General features: G+C 44.2%; 1 protein-coding gene across 1 annotated transcript in view; it reads right to left on the bottom strand.

The window, feature by feature from the left end:
* Positions 1-20,881, bottom strand: part of LOC135290114 (lipoxygenase homology domain-containing protein 1-like) — a 60,895-nt gene extending 40,014 nt beyond the window's left edge. The window contains exons 1-3 of the mRNA XM_064404002.1: positions 20,470-20,881; positions 9,775-9,804; positions 4,905-5,019 (exon numbers count right to left, since the gene is read on the bottom strand). Coding sequence (XP_064260072.1) covers positions 4,905-5,019; positions 9,775-9,804; positions 20,470-20,881 — 557 coding nt within the window. The remainder of the gene's footprint in view (positions 1-4,904; positions 5,020-9,774; positions 9,805-20,469) is intronic.
* Between the last annotated feature and the right edge of the window lie 950 nt (positions 20,882-21,831).

The raw sequence follows: 21,831 nt of genomic DNA, 5'->3' as shown, positions 1-21,831 counted from the left end.
GCTGTGTGTGGGGATGTCTTTGTTATCTACAGTTTGGCTATTATTTTCTAGAGAAACTGTATGCAAAGCAAATGGTGCCAACAAGAACAGTGCAAAGGTTGCTCAGTATTTCCTAGTATTAAATTACATTTTTAATTACATTAGCTTTGCCAGATTGAGGTAAATTTTAGTCAGTTGAAAATTTTCATCCCCTTCCCATGGAGAAATATTTTTAAATTTTTGATGAGAATGAGCTCAGGCATTTTTAAGACTGACATTAATGAGTTGGGATAGGGGCAGGGCTTTGAGCAAGACAGAATGGTTGAGCTTGTTCCAGGAATACACCTTACTCTCATCCCAAGGGGAAAACTGGCCAGGTTTTACCGTCTGAAAAATGCAGCTGACACTTGATCAGCAGGGACCTGGGAATAGCAGCTGAATTCCCTTAAAAGTCTGGCTATTTTAAGCAAAATCCTGTTTTTCTCTCTAAGGCTTGACCTTCCTTGTAGTTGTACCACCAGCTGCTGTGTTCATAGCTGCTGGTGGATTATAATTTATACATATGCCAGTTATACCCACTCTTACGTTTAGGTTGTTCAACACCTCCGTCTAAGCACTCTCTCAGGTATTTTATTCCTGAAATACTAGACATAGGCTGGCTAATAAGGCTGAGCAAGAGAGAGGGAAAAAATCCCCACTTAGTTTCTTTTTTGGAAGCGAATACGGACTCCAAATGTGCTGTTACTTAACACTGTCCCAGACCATTAAGCCTTCAGAGAGCACTGAAAGTGCTGCAGAATTGTACAGGCATAAATCAGGGCACAGTCAGATACATAAACACCTGTAAAATGGGAACCATCCTGTGGCATTAAAGGAAAAGGATCACAGCTCCTCTCTGAAGCAGCACTTCAGCAGCAAGGTGAGAATCCTTCCCCCTCTGCACTTGGAGTTTGTTCCCTTCCTGACCTCAACAGCCCTTTCTGCACTAACTGCCTAACCCTTCTTATTATATTAACTGCTCAGAGTAAATACTTTCTCTTTCCTCTATTTATTAATTTATTCCAGAGAGGTTAAATAACAAATTCAGATCTCCATCCACTGGGCTTTTGCCTTAACGGTATTAAGGCTCAAGCATTACCGTCTTCTAAAGACTATCCTGTACATACTCTGCAATTCATATTTGCTGGCTTAAGGAACAGGAAAAACTCTGTATAATCATCCAAGATCAGGTAGAAGTGACTGCCAATTAATTGCATTCAGCATCAGAAATGAAAAAAAAATCCTCTGTATTGTCATCAAATTCAGTAGAAGGCCAGCTGTCACCAATTATTTTATCTTTCTTCCACATTGCCATAGCTGCTAAATCTTCTCTTAACTCTTTTTTCCTCAAGGTAAAAACCTCACTATGATATTATTTGCAGTTGTCCCCAACTGGACCAACTAAGCCTAACACTGAAAAGTTACACTAGCAGGAAAAACATGGATTTGGACTAAAAACTGTCAATGAGCTGTCAGTGGCACTCCTAGGTGAGGTCTGTATGATTTCCCCATGCTCACCCCGGTGGTTAGCACATGAACATGGAGAAATAAAATACTGTGGAGCACTCTTTGCTCAGAGTTGGACCACAGAGCATCCATTCACGCCTGTGGGAAAAGTTTTGACAACTGTCAAAATGCCACCAAGCAAAGCCTTGGTGCTCACCCTCATGTCTGTGATGGAGCCAGTGGAAAGAAACTCATTTGTGGCAGTGCTTTTAGCTTCTGGCTGAGCTGTACCTGGTAAAGGGTGGTGGATGGGGAACTGAAGAGTTGCATGAGCTGGGTTTTGAAGTGGGATTTTGCCAAGAGCTTCTGGGCCCAAGCAGCTCTTTGTCAGCACCAGCAATACAGTCCCCCCAAACCAGCAGACAGTGACTGCAAAGGAGGAGTCATCCCAGCCACACCCAGGCACTCAGCACTACTTGTCTGAACCTCCTTTCCAAAAGAAATCACATTATCACAAGATTTTTGTGTTGGAAGGGACTTTAGGCACCTTAAAGTCCATCTCATTCCACCCCCTGCCATGGAAAATTGTCACTGCCCCAGGTTGCTCCAAACCCCATCCAACCTGGCCTTGAGTATCCCTGCCCCTGCTTCTCTGGACAACCTATACCAGGCCTCACCATCCTCACAGCCAAGATTTCCCTTCTAATATTCACCTAACCCTGTCCTCTGATATTTTTAAGCAGTTTCCCCCTTGTCCTGTCACTCCATGTCCTTGCTTGTAGCCCCCTCTTTGGAACTCAGCTCTTGGCTCAGATTTTGAGTGCTGTCACTTCCAGAACCAATGTTCCTCCCGGCCAGTCATGGCAAAGATTTGTGTCTTCCACAGTTACCATTTTGTTGGCCAATGTTAAAAACACATGACATTTCATCAGCTTGCCATGTCCTCCCCTTACAGCCCATGACAAAAAGACCTGAACAGTCATGTCTTTCACTACCAGCACACAGTCAGGAAAGAAACAGGAAAAAACCCATTCTAACCAGAAGCTGAAGTGGTAGTACCATCTTTAGGCAATGCATGATATTTTAGCTGTCTGTCATACATGGGGAAATGTAAACACCTATAAAATGTCATGCATTTGCAGTCATAAGTGAACTCATGTAAACATGTAGTTGAAAGATGCATGAGATTCCATCCTTTTGCCATATTCACAAAGCTGCATAACAAGTTTGGGGAGGGAGTGGGGGAAACTGACTATTTAATTATTTTATTCATAATTAGGAGGCAAGACTATCAATTAAGCAGGTCTGAAGGCACTCCTAGATTTTTTTCTCACTGTTCCTCGATGGAGCACCTGTAAAGTACCAGACTTTGCTTAGAGACACTGAAATTTTGCTGATGTTTGGGAAACCCCCAGTGGAAAGCTGTAGTTGCAGTTCTAGCGGTCACCTCCTATGGGACCAGTTTCAAGAGCCCTGAACTGCAGAATGTTGGCTTCCGAAGCCTTTCATCCTTGCTTTCCACACCTCAGCCATCTGCTCACTGCAGCAACAGGGACCAAGCCCAAAAGGCTAACTCAGGTCTTAACAAACTCAGAGTGCTGCTGCTGCAACCTAAAATAATCTCTGAGCGTCCTTTCTTTTTCCCTTTCACAAAATAAAAGTGGTGAGAGCAGGAGGAAAGAGGAGGCAAAGTGCCAGCAAAGACCACCTGCACAACCAGCGGCATGTTCAATGCCACAGCTGATGGACATCTTTTGACTACTCTAAAGGGCATAGAGTTTATTTATTAATTTTTGGGGTAATATTTGGGTTCTTCCCATAGCCTTGAGCAGATGAGTGCTTTCCCCATGAAATGGCTATTTATGTAAGTGCTGACCACAAGACATCTGCTTTTCCCTGTGAAGTAGATGTTGCCTTGATGGTTTTGCCAAATACCACAGGGCAGGTTTGGAATGTGGGAGCTCTTTCCCCACCAGAGCTGCTGCTGCTGCTGCTCCCAGCTCTGTCACTGACCTGCAGTGGAACCACGTTCCCTTTTAGGTCCTTGCCTCATTTTCCTTCTCTGTTACATCAAAGAAAATGGCATTCCACTTTGTCAGTTTGTTGGGATGTCTGGATGAGAATCACACAACAAAAACCAAAGCATTTCATATAGACATATAAAATACAATCAGGAAGCTCTCCCTGGTGTTTCTAGAAATTCTGGGATAATAGAACTCCTTTGGCTAGCTCTGGTTTCTGAATTTGAAATATGGCAAACAGGGCTGAAATTTCATGTATTTTCTTTACCATTCCCATATCATTTTCTTTACAGACTCTCATGTTTGAGTTGCTTCACTGGGAAGAGAAGCTCTTTTGAGGGTAAAATTTAAAATAGCTGCAGGTACCTCTTGTCGGTGCTGTAGAAATGGAGAAAATGTGAAGTTACCGTGTGACATTAGCACAGGATTAATAATTCTGACACACATTTTCAAGAAAACCAAAACAATAAGAACACTGAAAACCAGAGACACACAGCCTCTCCCACACCTTCTGGAGAAGGGATTTCTGCCTTATCTTAGTGCAATTGCCTGACTAAGGGGAGGTTAGTACATGCAGAGCTGGTATTTTGTTAAAAGTAATCTTGCTCTGATGGGAAATGAGCACCTGCTGACCCTGATGCTCACTTTGTAAAATAAAGAAAGAAAAACCCAAACCAAATCAAAACGAAAAGCTATTTATAGAGTCAAAAAGCATCTTAATAAGTTCTTGAATTATAAAATATGGCTCCCACTAAGTTAAACATAGTGGTAAGGAGTGAGAAGATGCATCCATAGGAAGGTGTTGACATCAGCTGTAGGAAAATAGAACAGGGCCACCAGAGTGATGTGCAACTACAGTGGTGTGCAGCAAGGCATACAGCAGATACGATGGAAGCAGTCTAAATTAGGAGTCAGCTTAAATTCTTCCATTTCTGCTTGCCTCACATTTCCTGTGGCTGGTTGTAGGTGTTTATCTATCAACATTACTTCAAACCCACTGAGTTACTGTTCAGACTCATTCAAGGACATTTCTGTCTGTATCTGACTAGCATGGAGACCTCTGTGGGATCTAGGCATGGGAATACAGCCCATCATGCCCACTTCAACAAGCAATGAATATTCTCAGCTCCCAATTTGGGAGCTCCAAAATTAAGCTCTAAGAAAAGCAAATATCCCCACACCTTGCAAATATGAGCCTTATATAACATGGACTTCCACCTACAGAAGGGAATGCAGGTTTGCAATGGATCGGGCATGAAATACATAATGGCAAAAATTCAGATTTCCCTGGTGATCTTAAAATACTGTATAGATTTATTCCCTCCACCTCCATCAGCATGATATGATGTTTTATCAAAATGCTTTAACAGTCCCTGAAGAGCAGGCCTCAAAGATACAGATTTCCTCTCAGACACTTACTTGCTGGTGAGATGAGTCTTGGGAGTGATGCCGTGCTCTCCAAAGAGAGTGACAAAGACGTTGGCGTCGGTTCCTGCTCCCCGGACATCTCCTGTCACTGTCACCACCTCGTAAACTGTGGAAAGAGAAAAGAAACATCAGGACAAAGGGAGAGAGCCTTCACCCTTTATAGATCCAAGTCATCACCAAACCTGAGCTGATAAACACACCCTAGAGATGCATCTGCCCAAAGAAACCCATGTCTTGGACAGGGCGTAGTGAACCCAGCTATCAAAAATCATCACATCAAACAAAGCTGCTGGAGACACTTTACATGGGCAGAGGGGGACTGGGTTAGGATGGACTTTACTGCAAATAAAACACTTCTCTGTGAACATGCTGCCTCTCCTACCATAACGCATGAGCATGTGTTACACAGAGCAGATGAATTTATGTGAAGTGTTAAAGCTGTTGAGCCACTTTTCATTTATGCACATGTCAATGCAATGCACGCTTTCCTGTTTGCTCTGATAAGATATTTGTATGGAAGCTGGGACATCACTACAGCCAGGAATTTTGCATTTTGGTTGTTATGGAGATTTTACCAAAGACAAAATGGTAAATCGTGAGGAGAATCACAGAATGTCCTGAATTGGACGAGACCTGGAAGGCCCCAGAAAATCTCGCTCAACAGGATATCTTTCACAGGACCCACAAGGATGATAAAATCCCATCCCTGGGATGGATCCACCCCAACAATCCCACCCTGTGCATCCCTGGCAGGGTGCCCAGAGGGTCCTGGAGCTCTGGCAAACTCGGGGCTGTGCCCATTCCCTGGGGAGCCTGGGCAGTGCCAGCACCCTCTAGGGGAAGAACCTTTCCCTGATATCCAAACTAAACCCTCTTACAATAGGTAGCAGCTATTTATCTTTCCAAGCAGTAGACTGAGTAGACAGCTTTATTTACACACACATATATCTTCTTGGGAGACACACGAGTTAAAAAGTGCCTTTTACTCAAGTGGCATGACAAGATCCAATGGCCAAAAGGCAGAGTTAGACAGATTCAAATAACAATAATTCTGTAGTCAGACATACATTTCTTAGGATGATGAGTGGTGTTAGAACAAGACTTGGGGCTTAAAAACAGGTTACTTTACTGAAGGACATGTCTTGGTTGGCTCAACAGAGGAGGAACTGGAAGAAATTACAAAACCTTGCCTGTGGCCAAGCTATGCACCCTGATGGCTCTTTTTGGTTTCAGACAATGTGATGTTCACTATCTAGTGATGGCATCTCAACCTCAGACCTATCAGCTAGAGAAAAGGCTGTACTTTCGCCATTCTTCCTGCACAAACTGATTGCCAACTATGGGATTTCTCACAACTAATGCTGTGAAAATGTGCCTCTTTATGGGTGCATCAGAACAGTTACACATTTTTATTAGTGTCCATCTCTCCCTCACTGCACCACTAATCTATTATCTTCATATATCTATTCTATTCTATTCTATTCTATTCTATTCTATTCTATTCTATTCTATTCTATTCTATTCTATTCTATTCCATTCCATTCCATTCCATTCCATTCCATTCCATTCTACTCTAATGTATTCAAAATACACAAAAACTATATTGTAACTCTGCTCTGAGCATCAAATGTTTTTCCACAATAACACTCTTCCCTCAAAACATCATCAAAAAGAAATTTAGTCACAATTTCAACCAAAAGAGCAAAATGCAGGGCACTCATGTAAAACTGATTAAAAACTATTCTTTATTTCCATCAGCTCCATTGCACTGAGAAAAAAAATGGTGCAATATTTTCCTAATCTCACCTTCCCATGAATATAAATAGGAAAGAAAAGAGGACATATTGTAATAAATACAGGAAGTTGTGATATGTGCTAGGCAACATTTTAAGCATCCCTTGGGTTGGTGTATTTCATTTACAGGCTGAATGGAAGAGGAGATTTGTTTGCAAAAATAAAATAAAAAAAAACAAAAACAGGAAGAATATGGGATCCACAGCTTGCACATGAGTAATAAGTACGAGCAGTGTTTTCATTTCACTTTCCTCCTGTTAGAATTCCCACATGCCAACAGGAGATGGGCTGCAGCGGCCCTGCTTGAAAACAGCTGGCTCACCTCAGGATATTGCTGTGCTCATCCACAGCAGCCTTTTATTCCTGATCAGCTCGAGGAGCATTATGACTTATCTGTGCCCTGGAAGCATTTGTCACTGTCGCTGTGCTACGGGCACTGCCAAAGTGGCAGCTACAGCTCAGCACCCCTCTGCAAGCTTCCTGCCCGGTCCAGTTGACAGATAGTGTTTGGTCAAAGGTTGGACTCAAGGATCTTGGAGGTCTTTTCCAATGATTCAATGATTCCATGATTCCAAGTTTTTTTAGGGAAAGGGACCTTTAGGCATTGTCTCTTCTTTCACCACAGAGCCTAAGAGAAATTTGCCCCTGTTCTGGTTTTCAGCGGTGAGGTCAAGTCATGCTCAACTTTGTGCTGGTATGCAGGTATTTTTCATGTGAGAAGAGGAAAAAAACCTCCACAACAATCTGTAAGTTCCCTTAGAGAGACCTTTCAAAAGCTCAGAGATTTTTTCTAGTGAGCTTTTTTTACTGCTATAAAAGTGCTAGGAGTTATATGTTCATATAACAAGAGTCTGCCATGCTAAACTTGTCCATCAAGTGAAACTCATTCTTGAGCTGATCTGCTGCACCTGTGCATGTATTGACATCACCTCATCTATACAACCAATCTTAATTTCCTTGCTGAAGTTGTTGAAAATAGCAGAAAATTATCTACTCCCACTTTTCAATCCCTAGCAAGTGAGGTGATGGGATACAGGGACATTGTCTAAGACAAAACCCACCATCAAGCCACAATTTCCCCCCCCAAAAAAATCAAATCCCTCATACGATTTCTGCAATGGGAGTCTCACAGTTGTAAAACAATGACAGCCCAAGTAGATGGGTTGCCCTTTAGGTTCACAACCCCAAAAGCAGCCTCTATACCCTGCAGTGGACAGGCAGCACATGGATGAGTAGTTTTCAGCAGATGTGCTGAGCCCTGCTTGATTAGCTCGTGCCTTTACTAAGCATACACTGTGGTTAACACCATTTTAATTAACTTTGTATTAAGGCACAAAAGGAGGGTCTGGGTTGATGACATCAGTACATCACTGCATTTGACACATGTCACAGTGCACTGCTGGAAGGGGGAAGGAGCCCTGACACCTCTTTTCCAGCATTACAGCTGGATGGCCAGCTGTGCAAATACATGATGGCCCAGATTTCCAGTGATGTCATGGAGCAGGGCCCATCATTTCCTTTGCAGGAAGAAAATTAAAGTTTAATGCTAATATTGATGCCAGCTCGTTTTGCAAAAGGCAGGAGAAAAAATGCAGATTATTTAGCCACTTCCTTCAAAGGCATGGATATTCAGCATTATAGATTCAGGATTGTTTCTTCTCTTTGCATTTTTTTCTATAATTTTTAATCAACCGCTGACAGCTAATTTGTGCCAAATTTGCTCTGCAATTTGTGGGCCCAGAAGGCAGAAAAGGCAGAGCTGGGGTGGGGATAAACATTTTTTACCCCAGCCCCTTTGCTGGGAGCAGCACTCATGATATAGTTCAACAAGAACTGTAGGTTAGTGAGATTTCATAACCACCCTCAAGTTTGTTCCTGAATAATTGGATATTCTGGCTTTGAGAGAGCATGTCCAGTGCTAGCAAATCCCAAGCATAAACATCTTGTATTTAGTGATTTAGGATGATAAAACTGAATTAACTAAAAGGCTTGAAATCAGACATCTGTGGAAGTTATCTAACCAAAGCTGGCATCTAGGTTAGAAGGATCAAATTTACTACTTCAATGCTCCAGTTTTGAAAGAAAACATTAGGAAAATACAGAAATTGAATTCTTAGGTATCCTCTAAACTTCATACATTTTCCAGCCAAGTTCCTTACTTCCTTTTTGGATGACCTCATGGTATTTCTAATCCTCCCATTCTGAGTCCCTGTTTTTCACACTCTCCATCACTCAAAAGATCCAAGTTCTCATGGAGGGTCCACCCCCATTATTATTTTCTGGATCATGGGCACTAATGCTCACCAAAGACTTTCCTACATGGGGCCTCTTCAGAGCTTTGCAATAACTTTTGGCTTCTGCAATGTAAAAAACCAACTCCTTTTACATGTCCCTGCTGTTTTAGCATATTGAGATGTGCTTTGGCAGAGGCTTCTTGGCCTCTCTGTGCATGACTTTGCACCCATGATGCCCCTACTTCCTTCTTGGTCAAACGTAAAGTGCAAACCATGACATTCCCATGTCTCCAAATACTTTCACTGGTCATTCACCTCCCTTCAGACATGGGCAGGATTCCCAAAGGTCTTCATCCAAGTGGTCAGGTCATGAAGCCAGCTCCTGCCATTGAGCTCCTGCTCTAGTGTAGGGTTTCCCTGCCTGTGGCAGGGGCTCGGAATTAAATATCCTTAAAAGTCCCTTCCAAGCCAAATCACTCTGTGACGTGTGTGATGCTCCTTAATGCTTTCCCTAGCCATGTTGGCTGAGTTTATGGCAGCCCCTGGGTAGAGGAGCCCCACAGAGAGACCACCAAGGCAAGACTGGGCCCCGCTCGGATCATCATGCTGCATGGGCCCCTGCTCACAGGAAGCTCCTACATCAAGGTGCTTTTAGGTGGCAAACAACCCTGCCCCAAGGTCAAAGTGAGTCTATTCTGAGTGCTCAGATCATGGCCAAGTTACAGAAATACAAAGTGTTAGTATGGGAATGACTGACTTTCAGCCCAGTCTCCAAATCTTGCTTTTCTCCCAGTAGGCCGGGCAGAGTCAATACAAAGCTTTAATACACTTACTGATACAGGCTCTTTTGTTCCAAATATTATCTCAATCAAGTGGAATTTAGTTCAGTTATCTCCTCTGGTAGATATTGAATCCCCAGCCGACTCTGCTGCTCAGCTATCCTGCACGAAGGCTTCAGAAGCCAGTGAAAGTTCCAGCAAGCTAAACAGGGCTGATTTCCTATGAACTGCAAACCCATTACTGCTTTTCTCAGGCAAATACAAGCTCAATAAAGGAAATTACAGACAATACTTTCTTTGTTGAAAATAAGCATTCAGAAATGGCCATTTCAGGAGCAGGATACAGACAGCATAAAATCAGTTTCAAGTTGCATTGCATCGCTGCTGGAAATACTCACACCCGTTTCCTTGCCTTGCAGGAGGAGATGATAAATATGAAGTGGGCTAATATAAATCCATCCATTCAATGATGAGAGTTGAGAAACACTTGCTTCAAAATGACTCCCAAAATTACTGTAAAACTATAAACACTGACAAGTGCAGACTGGGACACTTTAGCCAAGAGCATGGAAACTTCCCTTAGATGCCCAAGAAAGGAATATTTTCAGGACAGAAGAGTGCTTTGGCTGATAAATTCAGGTTTTTTTGACTCCAGCATGGGACTGCTCAGCATCAATTCAGTGATGCAGGCCCCGTCAGGTCACATTCTCATGAGGTGAATATGAAGAACTGAGTTGGTGCCTAATTTCTGTCTAGCAAGACTGTCCCTTGGACGGAGGGAAAAAAAAAGGTTGTGCCACTAGAATGATTAAGCAGGTGAAATAAGACAGAAAAGATAGTGAGGAGTTTAGGGAAGGAAGAGGGAAAGTGAAACACACAGGTTTCTGAAGGGATGTGTCAGAGGATGGACCAGGCCCTTCTCAGTGATGCAGAGCAATGGAACGAGAGGAGCAGGGAGAAACTGATGCTCAGGAAGCTCCATGTGAACATGAGGAAGAACTTCACTGCGCAGTGATCAAGGGGTGAAACAGAGACCAGAGAGGGTGTGGAATGTCCCTCACTGGGGATATTCCAGAGCAATCTGGATAAAATCCTGTATCTTGTGCTCTGGGATGACCCTGCTGGAGACAGAACCAGAGCACCCACTGTGGTACCTTCCAGTCTGAGCCACTCTGGGATTTTGGGATTCCTCTTAAATATAAGCCCAAATCAACACCAACTGCTTTGAAGCTGTGGCTCTCAGAGCTACCTTCAGGTGCTTCTGCTTAGCAGGATGCATTTACCTCAGCAGCACTAATGGCTGTTTGCACTTCGCTGCACCTCCAGCTGGGAATTCACTGATTATTCTCAATATTCACTTCATGTTGATTCATGCAAAGCACCAATCACTCTGGCTTCTCCTGAAACACTTTGCAGTGTGTTTGTCTTGGAGCACCTGAAGAGTACCTTGACATTTATGAAAAATACTTGGAAGTTTTTAAGGGTCTGTGCTGACTGTTTGGGTTGTGTTTGACAAAACAATGCTCTGTGCATGTGAACACATCAGTTAAATACTTATGATGGTTGCAGTTTAATCAGGACCATCCTTTACCCACCACAAAGACCAGCCTTTTAAATTGCAGCCTGTTTGTTTTTGGTGAGCCACAATTTGTGCAATAATCTCTTGCCATACACAAAATGAGTCAAATTCTCCTCTCATTCACTCTGAACCAAATCCTGACTAACTCCATTGACTTGAGCACAATGGCTTTGGATTCGTACCTCAGAACTGTGAGCAGATTTGGGCCTCACACTCTGTGAGAGATTGCCTGCTCTTTATATGCTTCGTGGAAAGAAGCTTTTGAGTCTGGCATGGATGCCAAATTAATTATTCAAAGCAAAAGAGAGGGATTTTTTTTCACAAATATTTGGACTGGTTGCACACTGTTACACATTTTGCTATTCATAGTTTGTACAAGGAATTGCAGAATTAATAGCATCTCGCATTTTGTGACTTTGTCACGGACATGAATTAGGGAGGTTTTCTTCTAAGCAAACTTAGTGCTGGTACACACAAGTATCATTATCTTGAACTCTGAAATATCATTTATCTCTTAAAATATAAATCCTGAAAGCTGAACACTGTCCTGCCTGTTCCCACAGGCAGCGTAGTCATGGTTTGGAGTGTGTTTTACTTAATCACCTATTGTAAAAATTAACATTTAATTCTCGTGCACTGTAGGAAGCCAAACTCGATTCAGCTGGTGCTCCAGCTACCACTTAAAGAGTATTTTTGCCTGAGCACTACCAGGAAAAATCACCTTAGTTCTTTGCTGGAACAGTAAAGTAGAATTAGTTTTGCAATCGACATCTTTTTTATTCAAGCTTAAATTGTGTTGGAGGAAAACACTATGCCTCAGGGGAGAGAGACACTCACAACAGAAACCTGTTCCATTTCTTTCATTGTCTCTTGGAGGCAAGAAAGACCTGCCAGGACATGGGGTGCCTCTGAGTCACCAGTATTGACAAGAACATTAGAAATGTCTGTCCAATGGGAGGTGTGCAGCACAGCCTGGGTAAAATATGAAATCGATTTTATCTGCAGCACTGAACAAAGTCTGCGGTAGAGCAATGTGTCTGCAGAATGCAGCTGGAAGTAATTCCCTGCTGTCTGTCATGTATGTGGTTAGAGGGATGGAGCTCCTCTCCTATGAGGAAAGGCTGAAGGCATTGGGATAGTTCAGCCTGGAGAGGAGAAGGCTCTGGGGTGACTTTCTAGTAGCCTTCAATTACCTGAAGGCAGCTTATAAAAAAATCTGGGGACTGGGCACTGGACAGGAGCCTGGATTGACAGGACAGAGGGAAAGGCTTCCCACTGCCAGAGGGCAGGCACAGATTTTGGGATGTTGGGCAGGAATTGGTGGCTGGGAGGGTGGGCAGGCCCTGGCCCAGGGTGCCCAGAGCAGCTGTGGCTGCCCCTGGATCCCTGGCAGTGCCCAAGGCCAGACTGGATGGAGCTGGGAGCAGCCTGGGACAGTGGAAGTTGTCCCTGCCCATGGCAGGGGGTGGAACAGGATGAGCTTAAAGAACCCTTCCAACCCAAACCATTCTGTGGCTTTATGTCCCATGCCACCAAACTCTAAAAGATCCCACCCTCTTCTAGTCACCTAGGCAGAGAAAAACCAAAATCAAGGAGAGATCCTCTCCTTGCTGACCCCAATACCCAGGTAGGAGGAAGAGCAATTTCACCAAAGGTTCTTTTATTGCCCACTCCTGCCCAACATCCTTGGCCTGGAGGCATTGCAGAGGTTGGAAATTGGACGTTCCCTGACATGAGCAAGGCAAGACATTTCTCACAGCCTTTTTTCCGGGCAACGGCTGAGCTGTTTTCACAGAGAAAAACACAGAGGAAAAACACACCCACATCAGCCATCAACGTGCTTCAAAACTGCTTGGCCTGAGGCACTGAATCCAACTGGAGTGTGTTCAGGAGGGAACAGCTGGCAAGGCCACTGAGTCAACAGCTGGCAAAGCCAAAGAGTGAGCAGCTGGCAAAGCCAAAGAGTGAGCAGCTGGCAAAGCCAGCAGCAGGTGAGGCTGGGTGACCCCGTGAGCACGGACAGCCACCCCACAGCAGGGACACTGGCTGTGAGCCCAAGGGGACACTGCACCCTTGGCAGCCCCAGGGGCAGGAACCAGCACATTTGGCTCCTGGGAGCTGATTTCTAGCTGTGTTTCATGTTTACGCTTGGCCTAAGCAGGGAATGGTTCCTGGCAGAAGCTTGTGGTAAATACAAGTTATGAGTGTCACTGGTATTTACGTGAGCATTGTTAGATGTCTTCATGAGCTGGGTTGGGTGAGGTTTGCAGCAAACTGGTCTAGTGGTACTGGAACTATGCAACCTCCAAGGTCCAGGATCATCATTCCAGGATTCTATGATTCTAGGAATAAAGAACAACTCCCCAACTTAAGTAGTCATGGCACAGAGTTTCTACTATTCAAATAGCACCACAAAAAAACATATTTAAAAAATAAATTGCTATAGCCTTTCCACCTCCTACCTCTGCTCTACATATTCTTTACAAATATGTCTTAATTAACACTTACAGTTCACAGAGAAATTCTGATTGAGATATTACTACGATACAGATGTCTATAAAATGCAGACCTCCAAAATGATGCTGAAAAATACAATATTTCTGAATATCAGGTGACAAAGTGCCTAAAAGACTTAGTTTCCAACAACCACATTCAATTACATCAACAATGCACAACTCCTCAGTGATATGTGTCCAGCCTGTCTTGCAGGGCACGTAAATCCATCAACAAAAGACACAATTATTACTTTCACTCTTTCTTTAAGGGCTGCCATTCAGGTATTTGTGTCACTGTGTTGCAAGGAAGAAAAACCCCTCTGACAATGCCTGGAGAAATAGCTGCACCCACAAGGCACTGGCAATAAATAAATAAATATTTCTTGGAGCAGCAGTAGTCAGACAAGATGAGGCCTTAACCAGACAAAAAATATGTTGTGACTCTGGAATCTACACCCTGATTTCAACTTTGACAGCTAAAACAAACCCCCAGTAAACCACCACATCCAGTGATCAGAGGCCCTTGACACCAAACCCACCACGAGTCTCTGCTTTCCTGGGGCTCACATGGATAAACCACCCCACCTGAGGCTGTAGGATTGTCCTAGGCTGGAATAAAATACTAGTTTGCCCTGGCCCCCTCTTTGTGCAAAATAATACTTGTAGCTCAGTATTATTTTTTGCCCAGACTTTCCATCCTGATGGATGTAATTCTGCTGTTTTAATGGAACAGTATTCAGATATTAGTTCAAATTCCCAGAGACAGGATGATAAACAGCTTCACAGAGGGCCTAGAAGATGTATATTTAACAAAGTATAAATGGGAACAAAACTAATGATCCTTAAAATATCAATGCAGTCCTGAAACTTGGAATTTGATGTACCAGTAGAGGAAATGATGTACCTGTGAGCAAAAACAACTCCTCATTTCTCTTTCTGCAACAAGAGAATGAAAATTACCCAGGCAAAGCTTGGATGTTTTAAAGACATAAGAATCTTGACTCTTAGGGGAGGAAAGAGAAAAGGGAAGAGAGATACAACAGAAGAGGGAAAGGTAAAAACCCCAAATATTCTTGAATTATTCTAATGTGATCAAGTATAGATAACTGAACAGAAAACTGAATCCAGACTGGTGGGATACATGGGCTGGAGGAAACACATCCAGGACTGAACATGCTGATCTGCATTTAGCATCTGTTCTCAGTGCCAGCTCGCTCAGCTCCTCTCCAGGAACTCTCAGGTATTTTCTATTCAAGTCCAAACTCAAACACTCAATCTAAAAGGTACCCACAGGCAATCAAGGGTATAAAACCGAGCTCTATAAAACTGAACTCACCACTCCATTCAGAGCTGATTGTTTTGGGTGTGAGGAGAGCAGCAGTGCTGGGAAGCTGCTCGTGGGTGTGGGTTTCACATCAGCTGCGCCGTGCCTTTGGCAGCCTGGCACCCACAGCTGTTCCTGGATGCTGTTTTTGGGGCTGCCAGCTGGACTGAGCCATCCCAAAGGGATCATGTGTGCCTAACAAGAATGAATTCTGCATATGTTTGGGGTCCTGCCCTGGCAGAGGGAGAGGTGGGGGAGCACAAGTGCTTGCTCCCCCCAGCTCTGCCTGCACTTGGCCAAACACACACCTGCAAAGGAAAGGTGGCACCTGCAAACCTCCAGACAGCAGCAAGAACTTGCTCCAAAAAGGTTTATTTGCATTCATCTGCTTTATGACACTGATTTTCCACACCAGTGACTAGTGACATCCCTGCTGCAAGTCGATGGCTCATTATGGACCATGAAGAGCTACTGTGATTCCTTTCAAAGCCCCTCTCCCAGCATTTTAATCACTCATTTCCAATTTGTAAGGCCCAGTTTCAGCATGACACCTCCAGGCAACTTCAGTTCTCCACTGGGAATACACAGGTGTCTAGCAGGGGTGTCTAATGGACAGGCACAATGATTTTTTTAGCACCCACATAAAAGTTATTTTCAAGTGCTCCTGAAACTAATAAACCCTTCAGCATCACAACTAATTTAGTATTGGCTTGTTCTGTCACACAATAGTGAACTTCTGTGATAGTTCATAGAATCATAGAATGGCCTGGGTTGGAAAGGACCTTAAAGACAGCTGAGTCCCAAGGGCCCTGACATGGGCAGGAACTCCAGGTTGCTCCAAGCCCCATCCCAGCTGCCTTTGTACACTTGCGGGGATGGGAGATCTTGTGTTTCACCCCCTCCACAGAGAAGAATTTCTTCCTAACATCTAACTCTAAACCTGCCCTCTCTCAGTATGAAGTAATTTCTCATTGTCCTGTCACTCCAGGCTCTTGCAAATAAAGTAAGGTCTTGTAAAAGTCCCTTTCCAGCTGTCTTGTAGGCTCCCTTCAGGTACTGGAAGACCCAAGGAGGGAGTTCCAAAGCCTTCTCTATTCCAGGCATGTATGTACAAACATTTAACATCTAACAAACATTTAAAGTTACCTAAACTTTTCAAAATACATATTTTCTGCGGTCATTGGCAGCTGTGAGAGATGCTGAGATTCAAGCAGATGAGATCCATGACTCCAAGGAGTGTTCAGAGCCACCTTCTCTCAGCAGCACAGTTTGCATCTCCCAGTGGATCACAAGACATAAAATTGCCACTGGCACAAAGCTCTCCTCAAAATGTTTTATGCCTTAAACCCAAGCTCATTTTAGTGCTAAGGAGTAAAAATAATATCTGCCTTCCAAAGAGGAGCCCTTGTTCATCCTGACTGGGAATATTAATCAAAGCCTGAGCTGGGGAAGATCAGTGGGAGCAGGGTGCACACAAGGTGATTCTGCAGCTGGTGATTGTCTGTAAAGGCACCACTGCAGTTCTGTGCAGAGCTCAGGGACAGAGCTGGCCACAACACAGCACTTGCTCTCCTCTAACCGCTGCTGCTAAACTGCATTAAAAGAACTTAGCAATAAACCCAGCATGTCCTGAATGCTTTTTCTGTGTAACCCTTTTCAGGCTCACGGCTATGGTGTGATAAATGTAACACAATAAATCCAATGGCACACATCAAAGGAAGTGATGAGCAGCTTGCATATCTATTTACAAATCAACAGCAGCTGTCTCCCCCTTCCATCACCTTTTGAGGCAACATGTTAACAAAAACATGCATTTTTTGAGTAGCTTTCTTCATGTTATGATTTTCACCCTGCTAAGATCACAGAAGTCCAGCTTGATCCACTGTGCAAGAAGGACAAAGCAGCAGAGAATCACAGAGCTCCTCAGGTTAGAAAAGCCCTCTAAGATCATTGAGTCCAACCATTCCCTGACACTGCCAAGCCCTCCAGCAACCCATGTCCCTTAATGCCATATCCACGTGGCTTTTTGAACACTTCAAGGGATGGTGATTCCACCACTTTCTGATAATATGCATAATAATATCCATAATATCCATATCTGAAACTTGGCAGGAAAAAAAAAGGAGGAGTGAAAAGAAAAATAGAGAATTTTACCATTGTGAGGACCTCCAAAAAATGGATTATTATCCTCTGAAGTGAGTTGTGCCTCTTGGTGAGCCACATTAGAAAGGGAAGCTTGAAGCTCTCCTGGGACATCAGCATTTTGCTGTGACACAGGACAGGAAGGAGCTTTCCACCATCTGTTACACGCTGTGCATGTCTGGGCCTGGACTCACCAAGGTGGCAGCTACTGATTCAGCCAGAGGGAAAACACATTTAATGGCACAAAAGCATGTTTGGAAAGAGAAACATTTTTTTTTCTTCCTAGCAACACTGAGATATCCACGACTTTGGCAGGAGTCACCCAGAAAACAGATAGAGGCATTTGGTCCCATCCTTCAAAATTCTGCGGCCACAAACTTGAGTGGGAGGATAAATACTCATGCCAATCTCACTCTTCCCTATCACAGACAAGACCTGAGATATCAAGAGAGAGGTATGGCTAAAAAAAAGAGGTAAATTCCTCCAAAGAGTTTGTCTCTGAAAGAGACCTGAACCTCAGGCATCTGTCACCTGTAGCAGCTCTAATGATGGTTTGGGCAGCCCAGGAGCTGTGTGAGCACTCTCTGGATGCCTGCTGCTCTTTACAGCCATTGATTCCTCTGGCTAAATGTTTTTTACACAAGGGGCCATTTGCACTGTTGTTGGCAGCTCAAGGCTGTAGGATGGTTTGGGTTGGGACCTTAAAGCTCATCCAGTGCCACCCCTGCCATGGGCAGGGACAACTTCCACTGTCCCAGGCTGCTCCAAGCCCCATTCAGCCTGGCCTTGGACATTCCAGGGATCCAGGGGCAGCCACAGCTGCTCTGGAAAACCAGTGTCAGGGCCTGCCCACCCTCACAGGGAGTAATTTCTGCTTTGTGTTCAATCAAACTTACCCTCCAAGTTTAAAGTCATTCCCCCCACCATGTGGCTACAGCCCTTGGTAAAAAGCCTCTCTACATCTTTCCTTTAAGTCCCCTGTAAACATTGAAAAGCCACAGTAAAGTCTCCCTGTAGTTTTCCTTACTCTGCTGTGGAAATAACTTTGCAAACACTTATTAATAAATAACCAGTCTCATTAACACCATGATCACAGGGATGGACAACAGCTGCAATTTAGTTAAAAATGCCTGCTATCTCTGCTTTAATTTTCTCAGATACACTATCACCCAGCCACTTGATATCTTTTGTTTTCCTGTCCCCAGGAGCTGGATTTGCCTTGTTCTTCAGTCATCGATTGAACTTGATGGGGGGATCCCTTCTCTTGTTTGCTAATACAATAAGATAAAGAGGACATCAGATGACACAGGCAGCACTAACTCCCTGCCTATAAAACATTTATAACATCTCTCTTTTCTTTTTTTACAGCAAAAGGAATCACAGCTTGTGGACTGAAATATATCTCTATTGAATATTCACCAGCACCAAATGCAGCTGACATCCCCAAAGCTTTTGGGAGGCTTTTGCCTCCCACACAATTCTCCACAGCCTGACCAGCAACAGCCATTTCACTCAGTGACCCTTTGGGAGAAAAGAGGAAGCAGCCTCCAAATAAGTCACACAAAAAACCAAATCTGCTTTTAAAATTACAAATAGTAAGAATAGCAGTATGATGCATGATAAAGGGAAAAGCTGAAACCCTGTCCAACCTGGCCTTGGACACTTCCAGGGATGGGACAGCCACAGCTTCTCTGGCCAACCTGTGCCAGGGCCTCACCACCCTCAGGGCCAAGAATTTCTTCCCAACATCTAACATCAAATTTCTTCCCAATATCTAATATCAGAAGGCCACGGAGAAATTATTATAAATGTTTTCTGTAGCTTCTGTCTTTGAAAAGTGCAAATTATTACTGCTCAACCATATAGAAAAATGAAGTATGAGGTGGGGCAGCCTCCCTACCCCTCAGGGCCATCACAAATGAGGAAGGTTTTGTGCATGGCCTAAATCTGTGTATCTGTGAGGGACTCACTTCTCAGAGGAACGGAACAACATTTTTCCTCTTCTCAGATGAACGGGACAATTTTTCTTGTCCCAGCCATTCATCACCATGGCCAGACGGTGTGGCTGACCTAGAGCCACACCATGAGTGTGGGGTGCTTTACCACTGCTCAGGCACACCCATTTCTCTCTCAACACGTGTTGTGACTCTCATTAACTGGTGGGGAACCAACAGTGACGAGAGATGAGGTGTCCTGCCCCCGGCACACCCGGATCCAGTTGCTGATTGCTGGTACCACCCCTCAGCATCCGCGACCTCTTTGCTGCCCCCCTCCCTGACAAGGAGATAACCTCCCCGTGCTTGGGAGCATCCTCCTACCTGTCAAGGCTTTTTCTGATTATCATGGAGCTACACCATGATCTCTTCCTGAAACTGAGTCACCTGAAGCCTTAAGTCACACAATCATGGAATTTTTTAGGCTGGAAAAGCCCTTCAGGGCCATAGGGTCTAACCATTCCCCAGCACAGCCAATGTCACTGCTGACCCATGTCCCCAAATGGCACATTCACATGGCTTTTAAATCCTTCCAGGGATTGCAGACTGCACCACTGTCCTTGGCAGTCTGTGCCAGGGCTTCATAAGCCTTTCCATGAGGAAATTTTTTACTCATGCCCAATCCAAACCTCCTCTGATGCACCTTTGGGCACAGCTTACCATGCATTGGACCTAAGTACAGTCTGCCTGTGAAACAAGTGGACTATTTATTGTAACAACACTGTACTGAGGTTTAGAGGCTAATATTGATATTTCCCCATCTGATTTTGTTACTTTAAAACAGCCAGAGGTCTGGTGTGCTGGACCTCCTGCTTCTACATCAATCCTTAGTGTTCCACCCCTCTGGTTGCTGAAATCCCCAGCACGCTCCTGCTGCTTCTGCTTGATCAGGACCACGCACCTCTGCCATGGATCCTGCTTGCACAGGGGAGCCTGCTGATTGCAGCTTCTGCACAGCCCCACAATGCAAATATTAATTAGGAGAATGTAATTACAGCAGTACCACACGCACGGCAAAGCAGCTTCGTAAACAGGAAAGCTCACACGGACACAACCTGCCAGTGACACCTCAAACAGCTAGAATGCTTGTTTAACAAAAAATGTCACCCACATAGGAATAACTAGTGCCTGCACCCCAGGAAGGAGCCCAGCAAGGGCATTTGCAGGGCCAACAGTGCCTGCTCAAGAGGGGAGATGGGGAAAGATGGAGCTGACCTTTTTTTTTGTTGTATTCATCTTCCGTGGCATTGGAGGAGTCTGAATGGTAGTCCCGGAGCTCCTGTTCATACATCTCCAAAAAATTGTCATCTATCTTTCCTTTCTTGGACTTGTCACCCTTCTTCTTCTTCTTGTCTTTGCTTTTTTTGCCTTTTTTCTTCTTTTTCTTTTTGCGCTCATAGTCATCTTCCTCCTCACTGCTATAGTCTCTTCTCTTGGTTTTTTTCTTCTTCTTTTTCTTCACCTCCCCATCAATCTCTGAATCCTCAGACTTTGATTTCTTCTTGCTTTTTTTCTCCTGGCTTTCATCTTCCCCATCTTCCTCAGCTACCTCTCCCACTGCCTCCTCTTCCTCCTCCTCCTCCTCTTCCTCCTCTTCTGTTTTGTTCTTTTCAGTCTTTTCTTTCATGTCATTGTTTTGCACCCCAACCCTTTTAACAGCACTCTGGGATTGCCTTAAACTTCTGCCACCTTTCCAGCTGCCCAAGTCCTTTAGTTCTCCTCTCCCTGCCTGGGGCTGGGCTGCCCTTGTTTCTCAGTGTCCTTCCTCCCCACTGGCTCAGTGCAGATGTGTCCCAGAGCCCCTTCCTAGCCCCCCTCTCTTTCTGCCTCTTCCTGCCTTCCTTCGCCTCCCTGACTGAGGCCCCCTCCTCTCTCTTCTGCCTCTCCTTGTCTTTGGGGTTTCTCTCCTTTTACTTACTATTATTTATTCATTGGTGTGTGCTGAGAACTTTCTCCTCTTTTTTCAGAGCTGCCTCAGCCTCTCCTCAGTTGACAATCTGGGTCTAGGGTATCAGGACATGCCAATCAAGGTTGTAACTCCCTGGAAAATTGGTCAGGTGAGGGCACGTGGTCAAGTCGCTTCTTGTCCTTCATATGGCAGCCCAGGGCAGGGGAAAACAAAGACATTTCTCCTCCTTATGGCATGTAGCAGCTTCAGAAACCTCATGAAAAATTACTTAGTGCTGCCCAGCCATGTGGTTATAAGACAGATGGGCAGGTGAAAAAGGAGACCCACCAAGCAACCATATCTCACTGGACTGTATTTCCTCTCCATTATTCATGGTGTCAGGATCACCTTACTGATAACAGCGATCTCAACTTCACATGGATTTTTTTTTTTTTTTCTTTTGACCAGTCAGGCCAATGACCAGAAAAGACAAACACCCCAAGGACCTCTGCCTGGAGATGTCATGGCAGTAAAAATTTACTCCTCCACCCAGTTCCTCCAACCCATCATTGTACCTACCACCAGAACCTCCAAACAGTAATAATAAATAAATTTTTCTGTGTACAAAGTGCCCTGATAACTGCCTGTGTTGGCCAACCAAATAGAAACAAAACTTAGACTGATAACTG

Source organism: Passer domesticus, chromosome Z (assembly GCF_036417665.1).
Source record: "Passer domesticus isolate bPasDom1 chromosome Z, bPasDom1.hap1, whole genome shotgun sequence".
In the NCBI taxonomy this organism is placed as follows: Eukaryota; Metazoa; Chordata; class Aves; order Passeriformes; family Passeridae; genus Passer; species Passer domesticus.
The sequence above is the reverse complement of the archived record's forward strand: the minus strand, read 5'-3'. Positions and strand labels throughout refer to the sequence as shown.